This window comes from Pelophylax lessonae (genome assembly GCF_965119305.1).
Source record: "Pelophylax lessonae genome assembly, chromosome: 1".
Lineage (NCBI taxonomy): Eukaryota > Metazoa > Chordata > Amphibia > Anura > Ranidae > Pelophylax > Pelophylax lessonae.
The window spans coordinates 346,484,910-346,505,060 of NC_138768.1; the positions used below are offsets into that span (position 1 = coordinate 346,484,910).

General features: G+C 44.9%; 1 protein-coding gene across 2 annotated transcripts in view; it reads left to right on the plus strand.

The window, feature by feature from the left end:
- Positions 1 to 20,151, plus strand: part of FANCC (FA complementation group C) — a 484,570-nt gene that overhangs the window by 168,307 nt on the left and 296,112 nt on the right. For both annotated transcript variants that reach the window (XM_082267759.1, XM_082267760.1), the window contains exons 5-7: positions 189 to 302; positions 9,628 to 9,686; positions 13,805 to 13,969. In XM_082267759.1, the coding sequence (XP_082123885.1) occupies positions 189 to 302; positions 9,628 to 9,686; positions 13,805 to 13,969 (338 nt within the window). The remainder of the gene's footprint in view (positions 1 to 188; positions 303 to 9,627; positions 9,687 to 13,804; positions 13,970 to 20,151) is intronic.

Sequence of the window (20,151 nt, forward strand, 5' to 3'; positions counted from 1 at the left end):
AAAAATATATAATGTTTGCAGGGTTCTAAGTAATTTTCTAGCCAAAAATACTAATTTTAACTTGTAAACAACAAGTGTAAGAAATAGGCCTAGTCCTTAAGTTGGGTATTTATAAATGAATGCTTGTAAAAGTAAACTTACAAATTTGAATAATAGTGTTTTTGTTTGTGTTTTCTGTCCTCTCAAAGAAATTAGTTTGTCATCTGTTTTCCCCATCTGAACAAACAAGAAATGGAGAAACAGAAATCATTGACCAGCTGGGATGTTCAACTGCTGAATACTATGATACACTTTTGAAAAATGTAAGCATTTCTTGTTTTAACATTGTAACTGCAGTAGCAATGTGCTATTGGCTGAACACTAAGGCTCCATTCACACCTGGGCGTTTTCAGCTCCAAAAACGCTCAAAAGAAACGCTTCCAAAACGCCCAACAAGTAAAACCCCATTCATTTAAATGGCCCCTGTTCACATCTGAGCGTTTTGCAAAACGCCTGTAGCTGAAAAAAGTACATGAGCTTCTTTTTGGGCTGATTACCAGCGTTTTTGATAGATGTCAATGAAAAACGCCTGAAAAAATCGCGGTAAAAACGCTACGCTCAAGTGTGAATGCAGCCTAAAGGTTACCATTTTATAAAACCACTGATTAAAAGCTTAACCACTTTAATACAGGGCACTTTCACCTCCTTCCTGCCCAGACCAATTTTCAGCTTTCAGTGCTCTCACACTTTGAATGACAATTACTTAGTCATGCAACACTGTACCCATATAAAATTTGTGTCCTTTCTCTATCGTTCATCAACAGACACAGCTCCATATCTTCTTAGACCATTATGGTTATGCTCCTCCAATCAGGAATAAGCACTAGGCAGGAAAAAGCATGACCACGCCTATGGGGGGCTGTCCCTGCAGGCAAAACCCCACACACTCTGCTACAGTAGTCAGTTTATTTCTGCCTAGTTTAGGAATAAGACCTAGTTCCCTGCTGGGACTTCGGTCTTAGCTATTATTAGGGAAAGTTTTTTATTTAGTGATTTCCTTTATCTTCTCAGAGCATGCTAGCAGTCTCCTGAGCGGTCTGGTAATGTTTTTCAGGAGTCCCTTGTAGGTTTTCTCACCCCTTCTGCTAGCAGATTGTATTGGATTGGGATTAGGTATACCGCTCAGTTAGCGGTAGGGTCACGATTTAGCGATTTGTAAAACTACTATTTTCATTTTTGGGTAAAATGGAGTCCCAGGGTACTATTTCACCTACAGACCCTTAGGAGTGGCTGCGGAACCTTCTGGGTCGCAGCCCATTTCTGCGCTTACAGCAGTCTTGGAAAGCCTGGTGTCAAAGGTGGATTTTGTATGTAAAAATTTTTCTAGCCGCAAAGGCCCTCTGCCTCCACCCCCCTCGGTTGTGTCCTCAGATTCTAAAACAGATAGGGCGCCGCAGACAAACCCCGCCCTGAAGGGTCGGTGTCTTTGCATTCTGATGGTGTAGAGGACCTGTCCTCGTCAGCCGCTGCGCGGGAATGCGTACTGGTGGAAGCACTTATAGTTTCAGTGAGGGAAACTTTAAAATTGGCTGATGAATCTACAGTGTCGGGTTCACAGGTGTCTTTTGGCTCCCTTAAATCCTGAAAATCAGGGAAGGTGTTCCCTTGTCCCGAACTTTTTGACGATATTGTCAATGAACAATGGCTGCGCATTAAGCACATGCTAGTTGTGCCTAAGCGCTTTAAACGCCGTTATCCCTTTGCAGATGCAGTTTCCACTAGGTAGACCATTCCACCTAAGGTGGACCATCTGGTTTACAGGCTAAACAAGGTTAGTGTTGTTTCCGGTGTAAGAATCCCCGACCTTCACAGACCCTGTGGATAGACGGGTGGAGTCTCTTTCCCCCAGTGCTAGCGGGTTCCATTTTAAAACCAATATTTGTAAATGTTATGGTGTCACAGATGGTTACTGAATGGCTGAAGTTACTGAAAGGTAACTTGGAAGCTGAACAGCTCCCCCCAGCGGTGCTGGAGCTAATGGACCAGATGGCTCAAGCCCTGGTGTTCATGTGTGATGTGTCTATGGATGTGGCTCCCCTAGTGGCCAGAGTGTCTGCAGTGGGGATTGTGATTAGACGTATAGTGTGTTTAAAGAGTTGGTCTGCAGACCAGGCTTCCAAAAAGGCTTTGACGGATCTTCCCTTTTTGAGGGAGAGGTTGTTTGGATCCTCTTTGGATGAGTTGATCAAAGGCCTTACGGGTGGGAAGAGTACTCTACTTCCTCAAACCTCTAAGGGCAAGGTGCCACGTCAGCGACAGGGACCTCCTTTTACTGCTCATAAGCAGCTTTCTCGTAACTCCGGGTGGCAAGAAAAAGGAAAACCGTTCAGGTCTTCTAGGAGTTCCAAGAAGCCATGGTCAAGCAAATCAAAGCCCGGCTAGTCCGGATCTGCAGAAAAATCCTTGTCTGCATGAAGGGGCCCCCTCACTCGCTTCTGGGATGGGGGGACGTCTTCTTTCCAGAACCTTGGACTTGATTCTGGACAAATGGGTGCACAAACTGGTCCGATCAGGGTACAAGTTCGAATTCCGGTCTCGTCCGTCTGACAGATTTTTCCTGTCCAATCTGCACCTATCTCCAGACCGGTTAAGGAACCTACAGGAGGTGCTACAAGATCTGCTGTCGAAAGGGGTGTTTGTGCCAGTTCCCTCTCGGGAACACTTTCACGGGTTTTATTCAAACCTGTATACTGTGCCTCGAAAAGAGGGCAAAGTGCGTCCAATTCTGGATCTCAAGGCTCTGAACCGCTTCATGCAGAGGTTTTGTATGGAATCCATTCACATGGTGGTGGCGTCACTACATCAGGGAGACTTCTTGGCTTCCATAGATATCAAGGATGCTTATCTACACATCCCTATTTACGCTGGACACCAGCGGTTTCTTCGTTTTGCCATAGCAGAACAGCATTATCAATTTGTGGCATTACCCTTTGGTCTAGCCTCCGCTCCCAGGGTGTTTACCAAAGTACTGGCCCTGGTGTTGGCATTGTTGCACCAATGGGGGATAGCGGTACTGGGGTATCTGGATGATCTCCTGTTGAGAGCAGACTCACATTCAGCCCTTATGAGCGAGCTGACAAACACTGTCAGCTACCTACAGAAGTTTGGATGGAACATCAATTTCAAGAAATCCGTCCTGATACTTGCCTTGAGACTGGATTATCTGGGCCTGACTCTGGATTCAGCTTTGGCGATGGTATTTCTTCCCCCGGACAAGCTGCAGAAGTTGCAGGGGATGATCCGGTTGTTGTTGGAAAACTGTTGAAAAAATCTGTCTTCTTTGCGAACTTGCATGCGGGCCTTGGGTCTGATGGTATCAACCTTCGAGGCGGTTCCGTTTGCTCAGTTCCATACCAGACCATTGCAAATAGAGATTCTTGTCAAATGGAACATGGATCCAAAGTCCTTGGACACTTTGATTCGGTTGAGCCACAACACAAGATCTGCTCTGTTATGGTGGCTCCATTCTCCAGCACTGTGCCAGGGCAAATCCTTCCTCCCATTATTTTGGACAGTGGTAACCACGGACACCAGCCTGTCAGGCTGGGGCAAGGTACAGGGGAAGTTCTTTGCCCAGGAAATCTGGACAGTAGAAGAGTCCAGACTGCCGATAAATGTTTTGGAGCTCAGAGCAATAAAGTTTTGTCTGAGCCACTGGACGACTCATTTGCAAGATTGTCTGGTTCGGATTCAATCAGACAACACCATGGCTGTGGCTTACATCAATCACCAGGGGTTCACCAAGAGTGTCTTGGCGGCCAGAGAGGTGGCTGAGATTTTGGCCTGGGCAGAAAAGTTTGTTCCAGCCCTTGTCAGGTGTTGGATCAAGGGGAATGGTCCCTACATCCGGAAGAGTTTAACACATTTGTATCCGGTGGGGGACTCCCAAGGTTGATCTGTTTGCTTCTCATCTCAACAAGAAAGTGCAGAGGTTCGTAGCCAGGTCTCGAGATCCTCTAGCCAATGCAACAGACACGCTGGTGGCTGCTTGGGGTCAGTATCGGCTGACCTATGCGTTCCCTCCACTGAAACTCCTGCTGAGGTTTCTACGCACGGTAGAAGTGGAAGAAATTCCAGTCATTCTAGTGGCTCCAGACTGGCCTTGCCGGTCTTGGTATGCACACCTAGTAAGGTTGGTCGCCAATGCTCCATGGAGACTTCCTCTCAGGGAAGATCTGCTATATCAAGGTCCGATCTTCCATCCTGCTTTACAGTCACATGGCTGTTGAAAGCCAGGTGTTGAGGGATAGAGGTCTTTCTAACTCTGTGATTCCTACGCTGTTGAAGGCTAGGAAGTCGACTACCAGGAAGATCTATCATCGTATGTGGAAATTGTACATTTCATGGTGTGAATTGCTGAAGGTGCACCCTCGCTTGTTTTCGGTTGCTAGGGTTTTGACCTTTCAGCAGAAAAGGGTTAAACAGCAGTTGGCTTTGGGCACTATCAAAGGCCAAGTGTCGGCTTTGGCTGAATATTTCCAAAGCCCTTTAGATACGCATGCCCTGATTCGCACTTTTATTCGGGGGGTCCACCACATGGCTCCCCCGAGAGGATCCCTGCTACCTCTGTGGGATCTGAATTTGTTATTATCTGTTCTTCAAAAGCCTCTTTTAGAGAACATTCAGGGGATTCCTCTGCTTTCATTGTCTCAGAAGGTTGCCTTTTTGGTGGCTATCGCTTCTGCACACAGAGTATCTGAAATGGTGGGGTTGTCTTATCACTCAACTTATTTGGTGGTCCACAGAGATAAAGTGGTACTCCGACCAAATCAGTTTTTTCTTCCTAAGGTGGTTTTTGCTTGTCATTTGAACGAAGATATTGTGCTGCCTTCACTCTGTCCCAAGCCCAAGCATTCTAAGGAAATTGCTTTGCATTCTTTGGATGTGGTTTGGGCAATCAGGGTTTACCTGAGCGCCACTGAGTCTTTTCGAAAATCAGATGCTATTTTTGTCCTTCCTGAGGGACCTCGAAAAGGAATGGCTGCGTCTGCTGCGACCATTTCCAGATGGATCAGGCAGACGGTGGTTCAGGCTTATTTACTGAAGGGTCCGGTTCCTCCTTTCCCAGTGAAGGCGCATTTTACTGGGCTTTTCGCCATCAAGCGTCGGTGATGCAAGTGTGCAAGACAGCGACTTGGTCGCCTGTTCATACGTTCACAAAATTCTACAAAATTGATGTGTTAACAACTTCGGATGCTTCTTTTGGCCGCAAGGTTTTGCAGGCTGCTGTTTAAAGAGAATCCTGTTTTGTTCTCTTTGAGGGTGTTTTCTAGGTGAGCTCCAGTTGTTTCTGGTTGAACTTCATATTACCTGGCTGGCTACATTAAGCCTTTGGGGAGTTACGTTCTTTTTTGCATTGTTTTTCCCACCCCTCATGAAAATGCTGCTTTGGGATATCCCAATGGTCTAAGAAGATATGGAGCTGCGTCTGTTGATGAACGATAGAGAAAACTGGATTGTTGTACTTTTTTATTTTTCAGTTTCTCTGAAGTTCATTGACAGACGCAGCACCCGTCCCTCTGCTTCTGAAGTGAATGGGTTTTTTTGTCTTCTAAACACTGCTTGCAATGAAACTGACTACTGTAGCAGATTGTGTGGGGTTATGCCTGCAGGGACAGCCCCCTAGGCGTGGTAAAGCTTTTTCCTGTCTAGTGCCTATTCCTGATTGGAGGAGCATAACCCAATGGTCTAAGAAGATATGGAGCTGCGTCTGTTGAACTTCACAGAAAAGGATTTTACTGTAAGTACAAAAATCCAGTTTTTTTCACATGAATAGAGCTTTCTTTTGGTGGTATTAATTCACTACTGTTTTTTTTTTTATTTTTTGTGTTATAAATAAAAAAAAAAGCACTGAAAATATTGTGAAAATACGCATTTTTCTTTATTTCTGTCATAAAAGTTTGCTTCGCTTCTTCATAAATTTTGGCCAAAATTTATACTGCCACTTATCTTTGGTAAAAATAACCCAAATAAGTGTATATTATTTGGTCTTTGTGAAAGTTATAGAGTCCGCAAGCTATGGTGCCAATCATTGAAAATTGATCACACCTGATGCACTGAAGGGCCTATCTCATTTCTTGAGACACTAACAAGCCAGGAAAGTACAAATGACCCCTTTTTGTAAAGTAGACATTCCAAGGTATTTAGTAAGACAAGTTTCTCTCACACAGCATATGCATACTTGCAACTACACCCCAAAACACATTCTGCTACTCCTGAGTATGCGATACAACATGTGTGAGACTTCACTTCACAGCCTAGCCACATACAGAGGCCCAACATGCAGGGAGCACCGTCAGGCATTCTAGGAGCATAAATTACACATATAATTTCCTGACAACCTATCGCACTTTGCAAGACATTGAAGCACCAGGACAATGGAAACCCCCATAAAATGACCCTATTTTGGAAAGCAAACACCTCAACGTATAATCTTTGAGGTATAATGAGTCTTTTGAACGTGTCATTTTTTTCCACAAGTTTTTGGAAAATGTGGAAAGAAAATAAAAACGCATTTTTTTTTAAACACAAAATTGTCCATTTATACAATATTTCTAACGCATAGCATGTACATAGCAAATATTGCACCACAAAATACATTCTGCTTCCTCTGAGTATGGCGATACCACATGTGTGGGACTTATACACAGCCTAGCAACATACAGAGGCCCAACATCCAAGTAGCACTGTCAGCATTCTAGGAGCATAAATTACACATATTTCCTGACAATTTATCGCACTTTTAAAGATCGTGGAGCACCTGGACAATGGAAACCCCCATAAAATTACCCCATTTTGGAAAACAAACACCTCAACGTATAATCATTGAGGCATAATAAGTCATTTGAACATGTCTTTTTTTTCCAACAAGTTTTTGTAAAATGTGGAAAGAAAATGAAAACACATTTTTTTTACACAAAGTTGTCCATTTATACAATATTTCTAAACCATGTACATAGCAAAAATTGCACCCCAAAATACATTCTGCTACTCCTCTTAAGTATGGCGATACCATATGTGTGAGACTTTTACACAGTCTGGCCACATACATAGGCCCAACATTCAAGTAGCACCGTCAGGCATTCTGGGAACATAAAATACACATCTAATTTCCTGACAACCTATCATTTTTGAAGGCCCTTCATATTTCTAACATATAGCATGTACATAACAAGAATTACACTACAAAATACATTCTGTTGAGGAAAGTGTAAAAAAAAAAAGTATTACCTGTGGTTTTAGAGAGCATTGGTCCAGGCAGCAGGCGGGGACATGCTTAGCGACTAAAATAGTGATTATCCTGGCAGCAGGCAGAAATATCATCTATAGTCAATACTGGGATATTGTCAGCACAGCTAAAGAATTTGTCCAAAGGAATTGTCCAGGCAGAGACATGGTCAGCACAGCCATAACATTGGTCCTGTTACACTGTTACCTTCAGACACTCATTGTACTGCTTTCCAGCCCTTCATAAACATATTGCCTCTTGCTACAGCTAATTTCATGCAGCAGGCAGAGGCATGATGGTAGTAAGTCAGCAGCAGGCTGAGGGCCCCGGTCAGGTAAGACCTGGGGACAGGGGTAGAGGCTTCTCCCACCCAAATCTTTTTGAAGACTCTGGACTCCAAACTCTAATCTGGAAATTACGAAACCCAGGGAGAGAACCAAATAATTTGTTTTCTCCATCCGGAAAAACAATTCTGGAGCCCCTCACATATGTGAGACCCCTGTGTACTACAGTAGCAGGGCAACAGATCAGTCCAAGCGGTAGGCAGAAGCATAGTCAATAAAACAGGCCAGTGTCAGTTCACGCGCAAGCAGTCCAAGCGGTAGGCAGAAACATAGTTGTTAAAACAGGCCAGGGTCAGTTCACAGGGAAGCAAACCAAACAGTAGGCAGAAGCGTAGTTGATAAAACAGGCCAGGGTCAGTCAGTTCACAGGGAAGTAGTCCAAGCGGTAGGCAGAAGCGTAGTTGATAAAACAAGCCTGGGTCAGTTCACAGGGAAGCAGTCAAAAAACAGGCCAGGGTCAGTTTATGTGGAAGGCAATGGGATGGTTGTTTGAGGAAACATGGAAAATGTTCAGCACAGATAAAATGTGGAAATTATTAAAATATAGGCTAATATTTTAGGAATGTGTGATAAAGTTGGAAGCATTCTCCAATGCACAGGCTGGGAGGGACAATGGGGACAATGGTAGCTGGTATCTTTTGCTGCACACACAACATCTTTTTTGGCATCCTTTGGCCTGCTTCATATAGTGTAATGTTGCCCGGGAAGTGGCGCTCATGAAGTCGACTAACAGCATAAGAGCGAATGTATTCTGGGGGGGGGGGGGGTCTTTGTTGATAGATGAGGGATGTGACAATTTCTTTGATTCATTTTAGGAAGGGGGTAGGGCTTTCCATGGACTTGGTGTAGATATATTATATCTACAAATTCCGTGGATTTTGATTTAGATGCATTATAAATGGCCAAATTAATTAAATAAATTGCGACTTTCTTGTACCAGAATAGGGACCTCCTTCTTGCTAAGGGCTGAAGCATTTGGTCATTAAATCCCCCACCCTCCCCCCACCCCCATGTAAAGATTATAATCCTGGGCGCACGTTGGCTTTTGAACTTTTGAATGGGACCTCGTCTTCTTTGAACTGTAAGCAAGCTTGTACATAGCTCTTTAGTCATGTGATCGGCTGTGTCCAATCACAGCCAGTCACATGTAAATGAGGAAGTGACGTTTATCGGCTCTCCTCGCCTCGCACTGTCAGAGTGTGTGGCGAGGAGAGCCGATCAGCGTCTCCTCCTCAAAGGGAGCCTAGGACAGGTAATTACTGTAAAGTAAAAAAACAGTGCCCATAAGTCCCCCCAACCAATGCTCATCAGTGCCCGCACTCAGTGCTCATAGTGCTGCCATCAATGCCTGCTCATCTGTGCTGCCAACCAGTGCCACCCGTCAGTGCCACCTCTCAGTGCTGCCTATTAGTGCTCATCAATGCCGCCTATCAGTGCCCATCAATGCGGCATATTAGTACCTCCTCATCAGTGCAACCTCATCAGTGCCCATAAGTGCCACCTCATCAGTGCCCATAAGTGCAGCCTATCAGTGCCCATCAGTGCCGCCTCATCAGCGCACATCAGTGAAGGAGAAAAATAACTTTTTTTCAAAATATACAACACTCACATTAGGATCTGTGTTTAAAATGTACAAACTGGAGCTGAATAATACTTTAAATGCTTCAACAAAGCTTGCCGAAAGCTCTGAAAATGCTTTGTCAAATCTTACTGTTCACACTGCTCTTATACTGCACAAGTTGAAGCCCCTGTGAAACAGGCCTTTTAGCTATTCTACTCTATCACTTGTGTAAACATGCTTCCTGAGACTTGACTAAAGACTACTGTGTAAATGTAATAATGTTATAGTTCTGGGCATTAAAGCACTGAATGCAGCATATCATTTAATTTTATTTATTTTTTAATGAACTAATCTTTTTAAGTGGGTGGATTGTATCCACAACCTTCTCTTGTGTCAAATGCATAATCATATTTTTTTTGCTTAGGGATAGCAACATTAACATATTTTTTTCACAGATCGTTTCATCATTAATTATTCAGATTAAGAGAAGCTGGTCAGATGGAAACAAAAAACAGTAGGTGGTTTAATTTTTATATTGATAATGTCAGTATGCAGTAATTATCAGGCCTTTGAATACTACATTTCTGTCTGCAGTCACTGTTATTGTTGTGGTTATTTGTAATATATTAATGCAAGACACATAGCTTTTGATTTTGGTTTACATTTACACCCTGGAATAATTAGTTTTTTAGTTACAGTTTATTGCACCTTGGATAGTCGCTGCAATATGGCCTTTTGCATTTGGAGAACACTTACTATTAGGGAAAATTATTGGAAGGATAGCTATGCCTATTATTAAATAAGCACTTACTTCCCCTCACCATTTCCATCCTTCATATACCCTCTTTTATTTACCTCACATGAATCGACAATTTAATACACCAGCTCTACTTCTCTTTATGAGTCTGGAGAAGGCATCTCCTTGCTTTTTTGCTGTATGCTTGTAGGAAGAAAATAAAGCTGGGTACATACTGTCTGAAAATTGGCCGGTTTAGCAGGAACCGACTTACTTTTGGTCAGTGTCTAGGGCAGTCTGTCCTTCAGAAGCCGACCAGCTTTTGTCAAAATAGACATGCTAGAAAAGCAGCATCCAGTCATTGGTTACGAGCGCTGATCAGTGTATTCTAGCAGGAGGGAGTACTCCTGTCAGAATACAATAACACAGTGTGGGAGATTGCCGCACCAACATCCTTGGTGTCAGTTTTGTTCATTCAACCCATCAAAATCTTATTTAAGAGAACCGGATGCATTGGGGGATTGAGGCCCCGTTCACACTGGGGCGATCCGACTTGCCGGGGCGACCTCCATAGGAGTGGCCTACACGGACTTCATAACATTGAAGTCTATGCAGGTCGCTCGGGGTCGCCCCAAAGAAGCTCCGGACCCTTTTTCTAAGTCGGAGCGACTTGTGTCGCTCCTATTAGAACGGGTCCATAGCTTCTCTATGGGCAGTGTGAACGGGGACTGAATGCCTTGAGGGTAGTTTGATAATGTCAGCACATTATACTATTTTCTTTTATCTGGGAGTGACTTAAAGGATAAGTTCACCTTTTGGGAAAAAAAATAAATGCACATATTTTTGCAGGAAACAAAATGTACTTTTATTACTTTTTTACTTAAGGATCCTGGAAGGCATTGCATCCATGATCAGTGAATCAGGGGTGCAATGCCAGGCTTCTGCAGACAAACCCTGCAGCTATCATCCTGTACTATCATACGGGCTGACTGTTTACAAGCTGCAGGCTTGTGAATGAAGTACGAGGCCCCTCATCAGCGACTTTGTAGTCCTTTCAGAACTACAACCAGTCAGCTGCAATGACTGATGGTAGTTGTAGTTTATGCATTCACAGAAAACTGTGAATAAATGACTCGGCTTTGTGGGCAAAGCCCCGTACAACCACGTTAAACCTTTGAACATTTTATCAGTTATCCTGACTACTGCTTGCTTGTTTACAGTAAAATATAGGAAAGCAGCTGTCAGATTTATCAAAAGAACTATACTGTAAAAGTATTCTGCTTTGACACTATAATAACACATGCAGTATTGACTAGAAATGTAATGATTAGAAATGGTGTAATTAGTGAGATTCTATGTGGTCTTTTGCACACTGTACTGATAAATGAACATCAGAAAAAAACGCAAAGATAGGCTGTATAGCACTTGGGCGTATACACACACATGGGTAAGAATTCTTCTAGCTTTATTTTAATGAAGAAAGTGTGGTGTATATTATTTGCACGTATATGTGCAAAAATACTGACAGGCAACACAGATTTCTGTATTTTATTTTTACTGATCTATGCGCAGTGCATGTTTGTGTACAGGTACATTGAAAATAATAAACTGCATTTGCATCAGACATTTTAAAAAATTGTCAGAATGCCTAAAAATGTTTTGATTCCTTTATTTAACAGGTACGTTTTATTAAGTTTACTCAAAGTCAATGAGTACAGTGACATAAAACATTAGTGGCACACACTTGGTCAAATGGTGAGAAAGTTACAACTAATTGTACAGGTCACAATGATGTAGTGATCCAGGAGAACGTATACAATAACAGTACACTAGTTAGTATACCAGTTCTTTCTATCCACTCCAACTAAGCTACCATAATGCCCAACCATAGACAATACATCCTGCAACCAACCCTCACACCATATGAGTAATCATCTTGGGAGAGGAGCAAGGCAGATGGGAGACAGTGGCAGGGAGGTAGGAATACCAAAGGACGAGTGCAAGGAGGGGGAAAGAAAATGGGGGAATAAGAGTTAAGTGTAGGAGAGGAGGAGAAAGGAACCAAGAAGCTACCAGGAGTCCTGTATTGAGGGGTGAAAACAAACCAACTCAACCATTTTACAATGTTCAGTTTTCAGCTTTGACCCATGCTTCCAAAATTTTGATAGATTTCCTTGGGCATTTTCTTGTTCAAGTATTTTATTAGCCAAAAATACCAAAAGAGAACAAAGAATAAATGACATAAGAGACCGAACAAAATGCAATGAAAGGGAGTTGCCCTACACAACGACTTGAGAGGTTACAAGTAATAGAACAATAACAATAGCAGAGAATGATAAACGTAATTAGTGCAGAGTTTATAAAATGCTACTAGGACAAAACCTCGGTAAAATGGTTCCTTGGGCATTTTTGACCCAAATATGTAAGCCTTTAATGTGTATACATTAAAATGTTGTTGCGCTGTATAAAAATCTCAGTGAATCTAAATAAAGTCAATAAAATAAATACAACTACAGAAACAAAAATCAGGAGGACACCTCATGTGAAAATGTTAATGAATGGAATAAAAATAAAGCACCCAGACAAAATCAAAACAATATAGTGTCCATCCTTCATGAAAATTGATACAAAATCGTGTAGTTTGTGAACTCTCCACTTCTGCACACACAGCCTCTTACCAAAGCATGAGACCCCAGATTATAGGAGGTCTATCAAAGCATGAAGCTGTGTGGATCATGAGCAATAGAAATGGATCCTTAATCACAGGGTTGCTTGTGGCACCTCCAATAAGGCTGTAATCTCTCTCTTACATTCTGCGGTTACACCCAGCAAGAGAATAAACAGGCCTCCAATAGTGAAGTACCGCTGGGGTTTATTTTAAAATTACTAATGCAATCTGCTCACAGAAAATCTTTAAGAATGGCACATGAATACATATGACCGCAGCTGGCATTGGCTCCATTTCAGCATAAGAACTGCCTGCACAAACACTGCCCGCCTCTAACCGCAGCAGCATTTGATATATATATATACACTATATTTGTACTTTTATGCCTCTGAGTGCAGCTGTTGATGGATTAACACTGCTATTTATGTATGGTTCAATTTGAGGAGTTTTTTTATGTAGCACCGAGCGCAGTTTTTTCTTTTCACATTTGGGTGGTAGAACTTTGTTGACCATTGACCTCCACTGTTGCACCCTGGGACAATCCAATACCTTCCACTTGGCAAGAATGAATTTCTTGGTGTAGTACACCGCATGAAAGAGAAATAGCCTCTTGTGGTAAGTAGTTTTAGCCGTATCACTTATTCCCAGCGGGAGCAAGAGTGGGTCCATGGGCACCACCAAGCCACCTTCTGCACTAACATCAGCCACCACTTCCTGACAAAAAGCTTACACAAGAGGGCAAAACCAAACCATGTGAATAAACGTACCTAATTCAGTAATGCATTTAGTACAGGAAGAGTCCATAGTAGTATAGAGAGCTGAAAGCCTTTGAGGGTAGTAGTATGCCCTATGCAAAAATTCCAGTTGTACCCATCTGTCCCTACCCAAAATCATAAGCGGGAGATATTGTTTGATACCCTCTTTCCAATCTCCATCTGTCAATGTAGGTATGTCCTGTTGCCACATTCGATACAATTGAAAGATCCTAGATTTTGGGACAGGCAGAGGTAAGGGGAAGAAAGAGGCTTATCTACCCATTCAGCTATCAAATGGCGCTTAAACGCATGGGACCTAAAACGTTTTTAGACAGCAGTGTGCAAAAGGCCTATGGGTTCCCTTTTAAACATATGTTTTTCCTTGCTTCCTGAAACATAGAAGTTTCATGCAAAGACACATTGTAGTTGTATGTTAACCCGTAAGCAATAAATGCTTTTATTTTCTCACCCAGTGTTTCGGCTGAGCATGTACATGCACTATCAGTGACCTGTTTATGTGTTCTTACGTTGCCTGAAGTAGCCCCATTGCTGAAAGCACTGCTTCTTTATCATTGGTCTGGGCCAAAAGAGGTTCTTGACAACTACTTCTTAGAAGCTTTAAATGATGCTGTGTTGAGGTAAGTCAGCAAAAGCTTATTGTGATTAAAGATTGAAGGGCTCATGACAATATGAAAGAAAGGATGCTTATATCGCTCACACGTTTCTTTTTTTTTGCCTGTGTTCACATGTCTGCGGTGCAGCACATCGCATGTAATACATGCAAGAATCGCACAGCATTACTGTGCAAATCACTTGCAATGTGTGTGCAGTGTGATTTGAGACATTCATTTGTATTGCTCAAATTGCACCAAATCTCTCCTTCATCTTCCTACTCTCTCTTCTCTATCTCCCTACCTACCTTTAACTCTGACATGTTATGTCTAATGATGCACTTGGTTTCTATATATGGTTCACAACTTTATACAAGCTCTTCTGGTTTCTGTTCTCACTCTTCGTTGCCTCCTCGGTCAACATAATGTCGTTACCTAAGTTGTTACTACTATGCTGAGCTTGAAAAAACAAAAAATTCTGAGTTAAAAATTGTTAAAAATGTTCATGTAATTTGTTCTCAATAAAAACGTATTAAACAAAAAAATTGCACCAAATCCACACAAAAAAGGTGCAGGACCCTTTGTTTTCGCTGCACTGGAATCACCTATGCAATCCAATTCTGTCAATCGCACTGCATTTTGCAAACCATTTTGGGGTGTCCTTAACATTGACACCCTCTACGGTTTACATGAATGCTGTGCGATTTCAATGCAGTGCTGGAAACGCACAGGATTTGCTGCATTTCCAGCACCGCAATGTTTTTTGTTTTTTTCTTAAACTTTTTTTTTGCTTTTACTTGCAATGAAAATTACAGTTCTGGTGATTTCTATAGACCGTTCTTCTACTTTTATATCTTAATATCTTGCGCGTAATATTTTTGCTATATGGTACAACGAAAAGATATAGTGTTTGGGTAAGGAGACACATTGAAAATAGTTAAATCAACCCTGTCACATTACAAAAACTTGTTTCAAGCAAACACATACAGCCATGGACAAAATTTGCTGGTACCTTTCTAAAAAAGGAAGAACCCATAATTTTCTCTGAAAAAAAAAGGCAGTAGGTATTATGACCCACTCTTCTTGAGCAAACTGCTCCAGCTGCAGGGTCCCTTCTTAAGACTGTATGTTTTAACTCTTTCCATGATGTTTGAAGGGATTTGGATCATAGAAGACCACTTTAGAACAGTCAAGTGTTTTGTTGTTAGCTATTCTTGGTTGCTTTGAGTTGTGTGTTTTGGGTCATTATCCTGTTGGCGCACCTATGATCTGCGAGCGGGACAGAGCTTTCTGACACTCTGCAGTACACTTTGCTCCCAAATTCCTTGGTAGTCTTGAGGTGTAGATATGTTCTGCACAGATTCAACACTAAGCTCATCTTAGGGTTTGAATATGCTTTCAGCAGCTGTGTATATAATTGGATACATTGTAATTTGTTTCTAACATCTGCATCTATTACAGTATATCACAGAGGGATGTGCACATTCAAAATTCTTAATCTGCAAACTTGTGACAGTGACTGTGAAAGCTGAATGAGCACTAGAATAGAATGACAGCCAGGTAGCTAACATTTTCAGTGCTTTTCCTTAATGCATTCCCTGCATTAAAGTGGTTGTAAACATCATACATGAAATATGAGCAAAGTATATCCAGTGTGTTCTTATTTCAATTCAGAGCACTAAGGGGTTGATTTACTATAACTGAAGAGTGCAAAATCTGGAGAAGCTGGGGGCTATGTTCTATTATGTCCTCTATGGTGGGCTCTTAAGGTAACCCCCTTGTCTTTTGCGGGGTCTCTTATTTTGTCCATTTGTGGACCCTTGGCCGGCAGTCTCCCCTGATTATATTTTGGGGTGAGCTTAGTATGTAGCGACCCTACTGGGTCTGCGTCTACGCACTTCGAGTGCTCTGTTAGTGAGGATGTCTCCTCTTCTACTGCAGCCGCGAATGACACTGCGCTGGTGGATTGTCATGGTCTTACCTTCTTGCTGTTCTCCTTCGTTTGACATGTGCTGGCGGCCATCTTGGTTTCTGGGTTTCTTGTAGCCTCCCACTCTGCGGCTCCTCCTTTCAACTGGGAGGAGCTGGATGCCTAGCTCATATATATAGGAGGTCTGTGGCTTCAGTTCCTTGCTTGGTCCTCCTGTGTTCACATGCTTCTAAGACTGCTACTGCTTCTGGTTCCTGATCCTGGCTTCGTCTGATTACCCTGCTGGTTCCTGATCCTGGCTTCGTCTGACTACCCTGCTGGTTCCTGATCCTGGCTTCGTCTGACTACCCTGCTGGTTCCTGATCCCGGCTTCGTCTGACTACCCTCCTGGCTCCTGACCTCTGGCTTCGCAAACACTCTGCTTCGGTTTTGCCATCCGTTTGGACTTTTGCTTTACAGCTTGATTTTCAATAAAGCCTTCTTATTTTCACTTATCTGTTGTTGTACGTCTGTTCATGGTTCCGTGACATTAGGACCAAGCCATGAATTCTGACGGTACAGGGCCTTCCTCGCTACCCACGCTGGTTGCCAGACTTGTGTTGGGTCAGTTCGCAGTGTTGCAAATCCTGCTTGAACGCACGGCTCATTTCGCTCCCGTTGCCGATGGTTCGGTTGTCGCTCCTGGGCCCGCTCCTACTGCCGCTCCGGTTGTTGCGCCAGAGTCTACCCCGACACCTGTTGTTGCGCCTGCGGTGTTTCGGGGTATGACCGGTTCTGCCCCCCTTCCACAGCGCTTTGGGGGAGAGCCAACTCAGTGCCGAGGTTTCCGCAACCAGGTGGGCATTTATTTTGAGTTGCTGCCACATGCCTTTCCTCCTGAGAGATCAAAGGTGGGCTTCTTAATTTCGCTGCTCTCGGACAAGGCCTTGGCCTGGGCCAGCCCTTTATGGGAGAACAACAATCCGGTGGTTGCCGAGTTTTCCGGTTTTGTTGCTTCTCTTCGGAGGGTATTCGATGTGCCGGCTCGTGCTGCCTCTGCTGCGAAGCTCCTTATGTCCATCAGACAGGGTTCACGATCCGTAGCTGAATACGCCATTGAGTTTCGTACCCTGGCAGCAGAGGTGGGCTGGAATAATGAGGCTCTGGTCGCTGCTTTCTCTTATGGTCTCTCGGATGCCTTGAAGGATGAGGTTGCAGCTAAGGACCTACCAGTGGAGCTCGAGTCTCTTATTTCTTTCCTGATTTTGATTGACACCAGACTCAGGGAGAGACCTTCCTTTAAGGAGAGTCTGCGGAGGCCTCCTAACAGATTGGCGCCTACCTTTGTTGTCCCACCCGTGCCTCCCTCTCCTCCCACGCCTCCTGGGGATGACTTGGCTGGGGATGAACCCATGCAGCTGGGCTTTGCTCGCCTGTCCGAGGGGGAGAGGGTACTCCGGAGACGCGAGGGCCGATGCATGTACTGTGGTCTCGGTGGGCATTTTCGGTTGGCATGTCCGAACCGTCCGGGAAACGCTCGCACCTGAGATCCTGTCGGGGGCAGATCTTGGGTGGAGTCTCCTCGTCCCCGGTTTCCCGTGTTGACAAACCACTGATCACTGTTGTCCTCTCCTGGGTCGGGGGCTCAGTGACGACCCAGGCGTTGGTGGACTCTGGTGCTGGTGGTTTGTTCATTGATAGTGTGTTCGCTGCCGCCAATTCCATTCCTCTGCAGGTCCGAGGTTCTCCACTGGCTCTTGAGGCGATAGACGGCAGACCCCTTCTGCCGCCACACGTGACTCATGAGACCCTTCCAGTGGGGATAGCCATTGGTGCTGTTCACAGAGAGTCGGTCTGCTTCCAGGTTATTTCGTCTCCACACTACTCGGTGGTCTTGGGGTACCCCTGGCTCCAGAAGCATAATCCGACTTTCGATTGGAGATCGGCCGAGATCCTCTCGTGGTCACCACAGTGTGGGGCTAGTTGCATCCATGGGCCTGTCAAGTTGCTGTGTACTTCCTCGGACTCTCTGTTGCCTCCTGAATACCGGGATGTATTTGATAAGGTGCGCGCGGTTGCCCTCCCTCCGCACCGCCCATACGATTGTGCCATCGAGTTACAACCTGGTGCCGTTCCTCCTCGTGGCAAGGTCTATCCACTGTCGGTAGCGGAGAATGAGGCCATGGAGGAGTACGTGAAGGAGGCGCTTTCACGCGGACACATTCGCAAATCCTCGTCCCCGGCAGGGGCTGGATTTTTCTTTGTGAAAAAGAAGGGCGGTGAGTTGAGGCCTTGCATCGATTACAGGGGTCTCAATCGCATCACGATCAAGAACGCTTACCCGATACCCTTGATTTCCGAGCTGTTCGATCGCCTTAAAGGGGCCACGGTCTTTACCAAACTCGACCTGAGGGCGGCATATAACCTCGTAAGGATCAAGGCGGGCGATGAGTGGAAGACCGCGTTTAACACCAGGACCGGTCATTATGAATCCTTGGTTATGCCCTTTGGGTTGTGCAATGCACCCGCAGTCTTTCAGGAATTCATCAACGATGTTTTCCGTGACCTGTTGCAGCAGTGTGTGGTGGTCTATTTGGATGACATCTTGGTATATTCTGAATCCATGGAGACCCACATTCTGGATGTCAGACGAGTGTTGCAACGGTTACGAGAGAACAAGCTGTTCGGTAAGCTTGAGAAATGCGAATTTCACCGATCCCAGGTAACCTTCTTAGGTTACATCATTTCCGCTGAGGGTTTCTCCATGGATCCTGAGAAGGTTTCGGCTGTCTTACAGTGGCCCCAGCCCAGTGGTCTTCGCTCCCTGCAGCGCTTTTTGGGCTTCGCCAATTATTATCGGAAGTTCATCAGGGACTTTTCCATGCTAGCCAAGCCTCTCACGGATCTGACCAGGAAGGGCAGTAATTCCCAGGTCTGGCCGCTCGAGGCCATCCGAGCTTTTGAGGCTCTAAAGTCCGCCTTTGTGTCGGCTCCGATTCTGTCGCATCCCAACCCTGGGTTGCCCTTTGTCCTCGAGGTGGACGCGTCTGAGACGGGAGTAGGCGCCCTTCTGTCTCAGCGTAGAACACCAGAGGGTCCTCTGCTTCCTTGTGGGTTTTACTCCCGGAAACTGTCTTCCGCGGAGTGCAACTATCAGATTGGTGACAGGGAGTTATTGGCCATCGTGCAGGCCCTTAAAGAATGGAGGCACTTGCTCGAGGGTTCGGTGGTTCCGGTCCTCATCCTGACGGACCACAAGAATCTGACCTACCTTTCTGAGGCCAAGAGATTGACACCACGTCAGGCCAGATGGGCTCTGTTCTTGTCACGTTTTAATTACGTGGTCTCCTACCTACCCGGTTCCAAGAACATCAGGGCGGATGCCTTATCACGGCAGTACTCCGACCTGTCCAGGGAGGAGTCGATTCCGACTTCGGTCATACCTCCGAATCAGATCCTGGCCGCCATTCGCACCAGCCTGACCTCTCCCCTGGGTGAGCAGATTTTGGCGGCTCAATCTGGTGCTCCCTCTGGGAGACCCAACGGCAGATGTTTTGTGCCTGAGGAGTTGCGCACTCGGTTGTTGCGAACCTACCATAACTCCAAGACCGCGGGGCATCCTGGAAAGAATCAGCTGTCCTGGGCTGTTTCACGTCTGTTCTGGTGGCCTTCCCTACGTTCCGACATCGCCGCATATGTAGCGGCATGCTCCGTTTGTGCCCAGAATAAGTCCCCTCGGCACCTTCCGTTGGGCCTTCTGCAACCCATAGCCACCGGGGAGCGCCCATGGTCACACCTGGGGATGGATTTCATTGTGGACCTCCCTGCATCCCGAGGCCATACGGTCATTCTCATGATTGTGGATCGGTTTTCCAAAATGTGCCACTGTGTTCCTCTCAAGAAGTTACCCTCTGCACAGGAGTTGGCCACGATTTTTGCCAGGGAGGTTTTCCGGTTGCACGGTTTGCCCAAGGAGATTGTGTCGGATCGGGGGAGTCAGTTCGTGTCCAGGTTCTGGCGCGCCTTTTGCTCCCAGTTGGGGATTCATCTCTCCTTCTCCTCGGCCTACCACCCTCAGTCCAATGGGGCCGCAGAACGATCTAATCAGGCCTTGGAGCAATTCCTTCGTTGCTATGTCTCCGATCACCAAGACAATTGGGTTGACGTCCTGCCTTGGGCTGAGTTTGCCAGGAACACGGCGGTGAACTCTTCCTCTGGGACGTCTCCCTTCATGGCCAATTATGGGTTCCAACCTGCCGTGTTACCGGAGGTATTCTCTCCCCAAGATATTCCGGCTGTG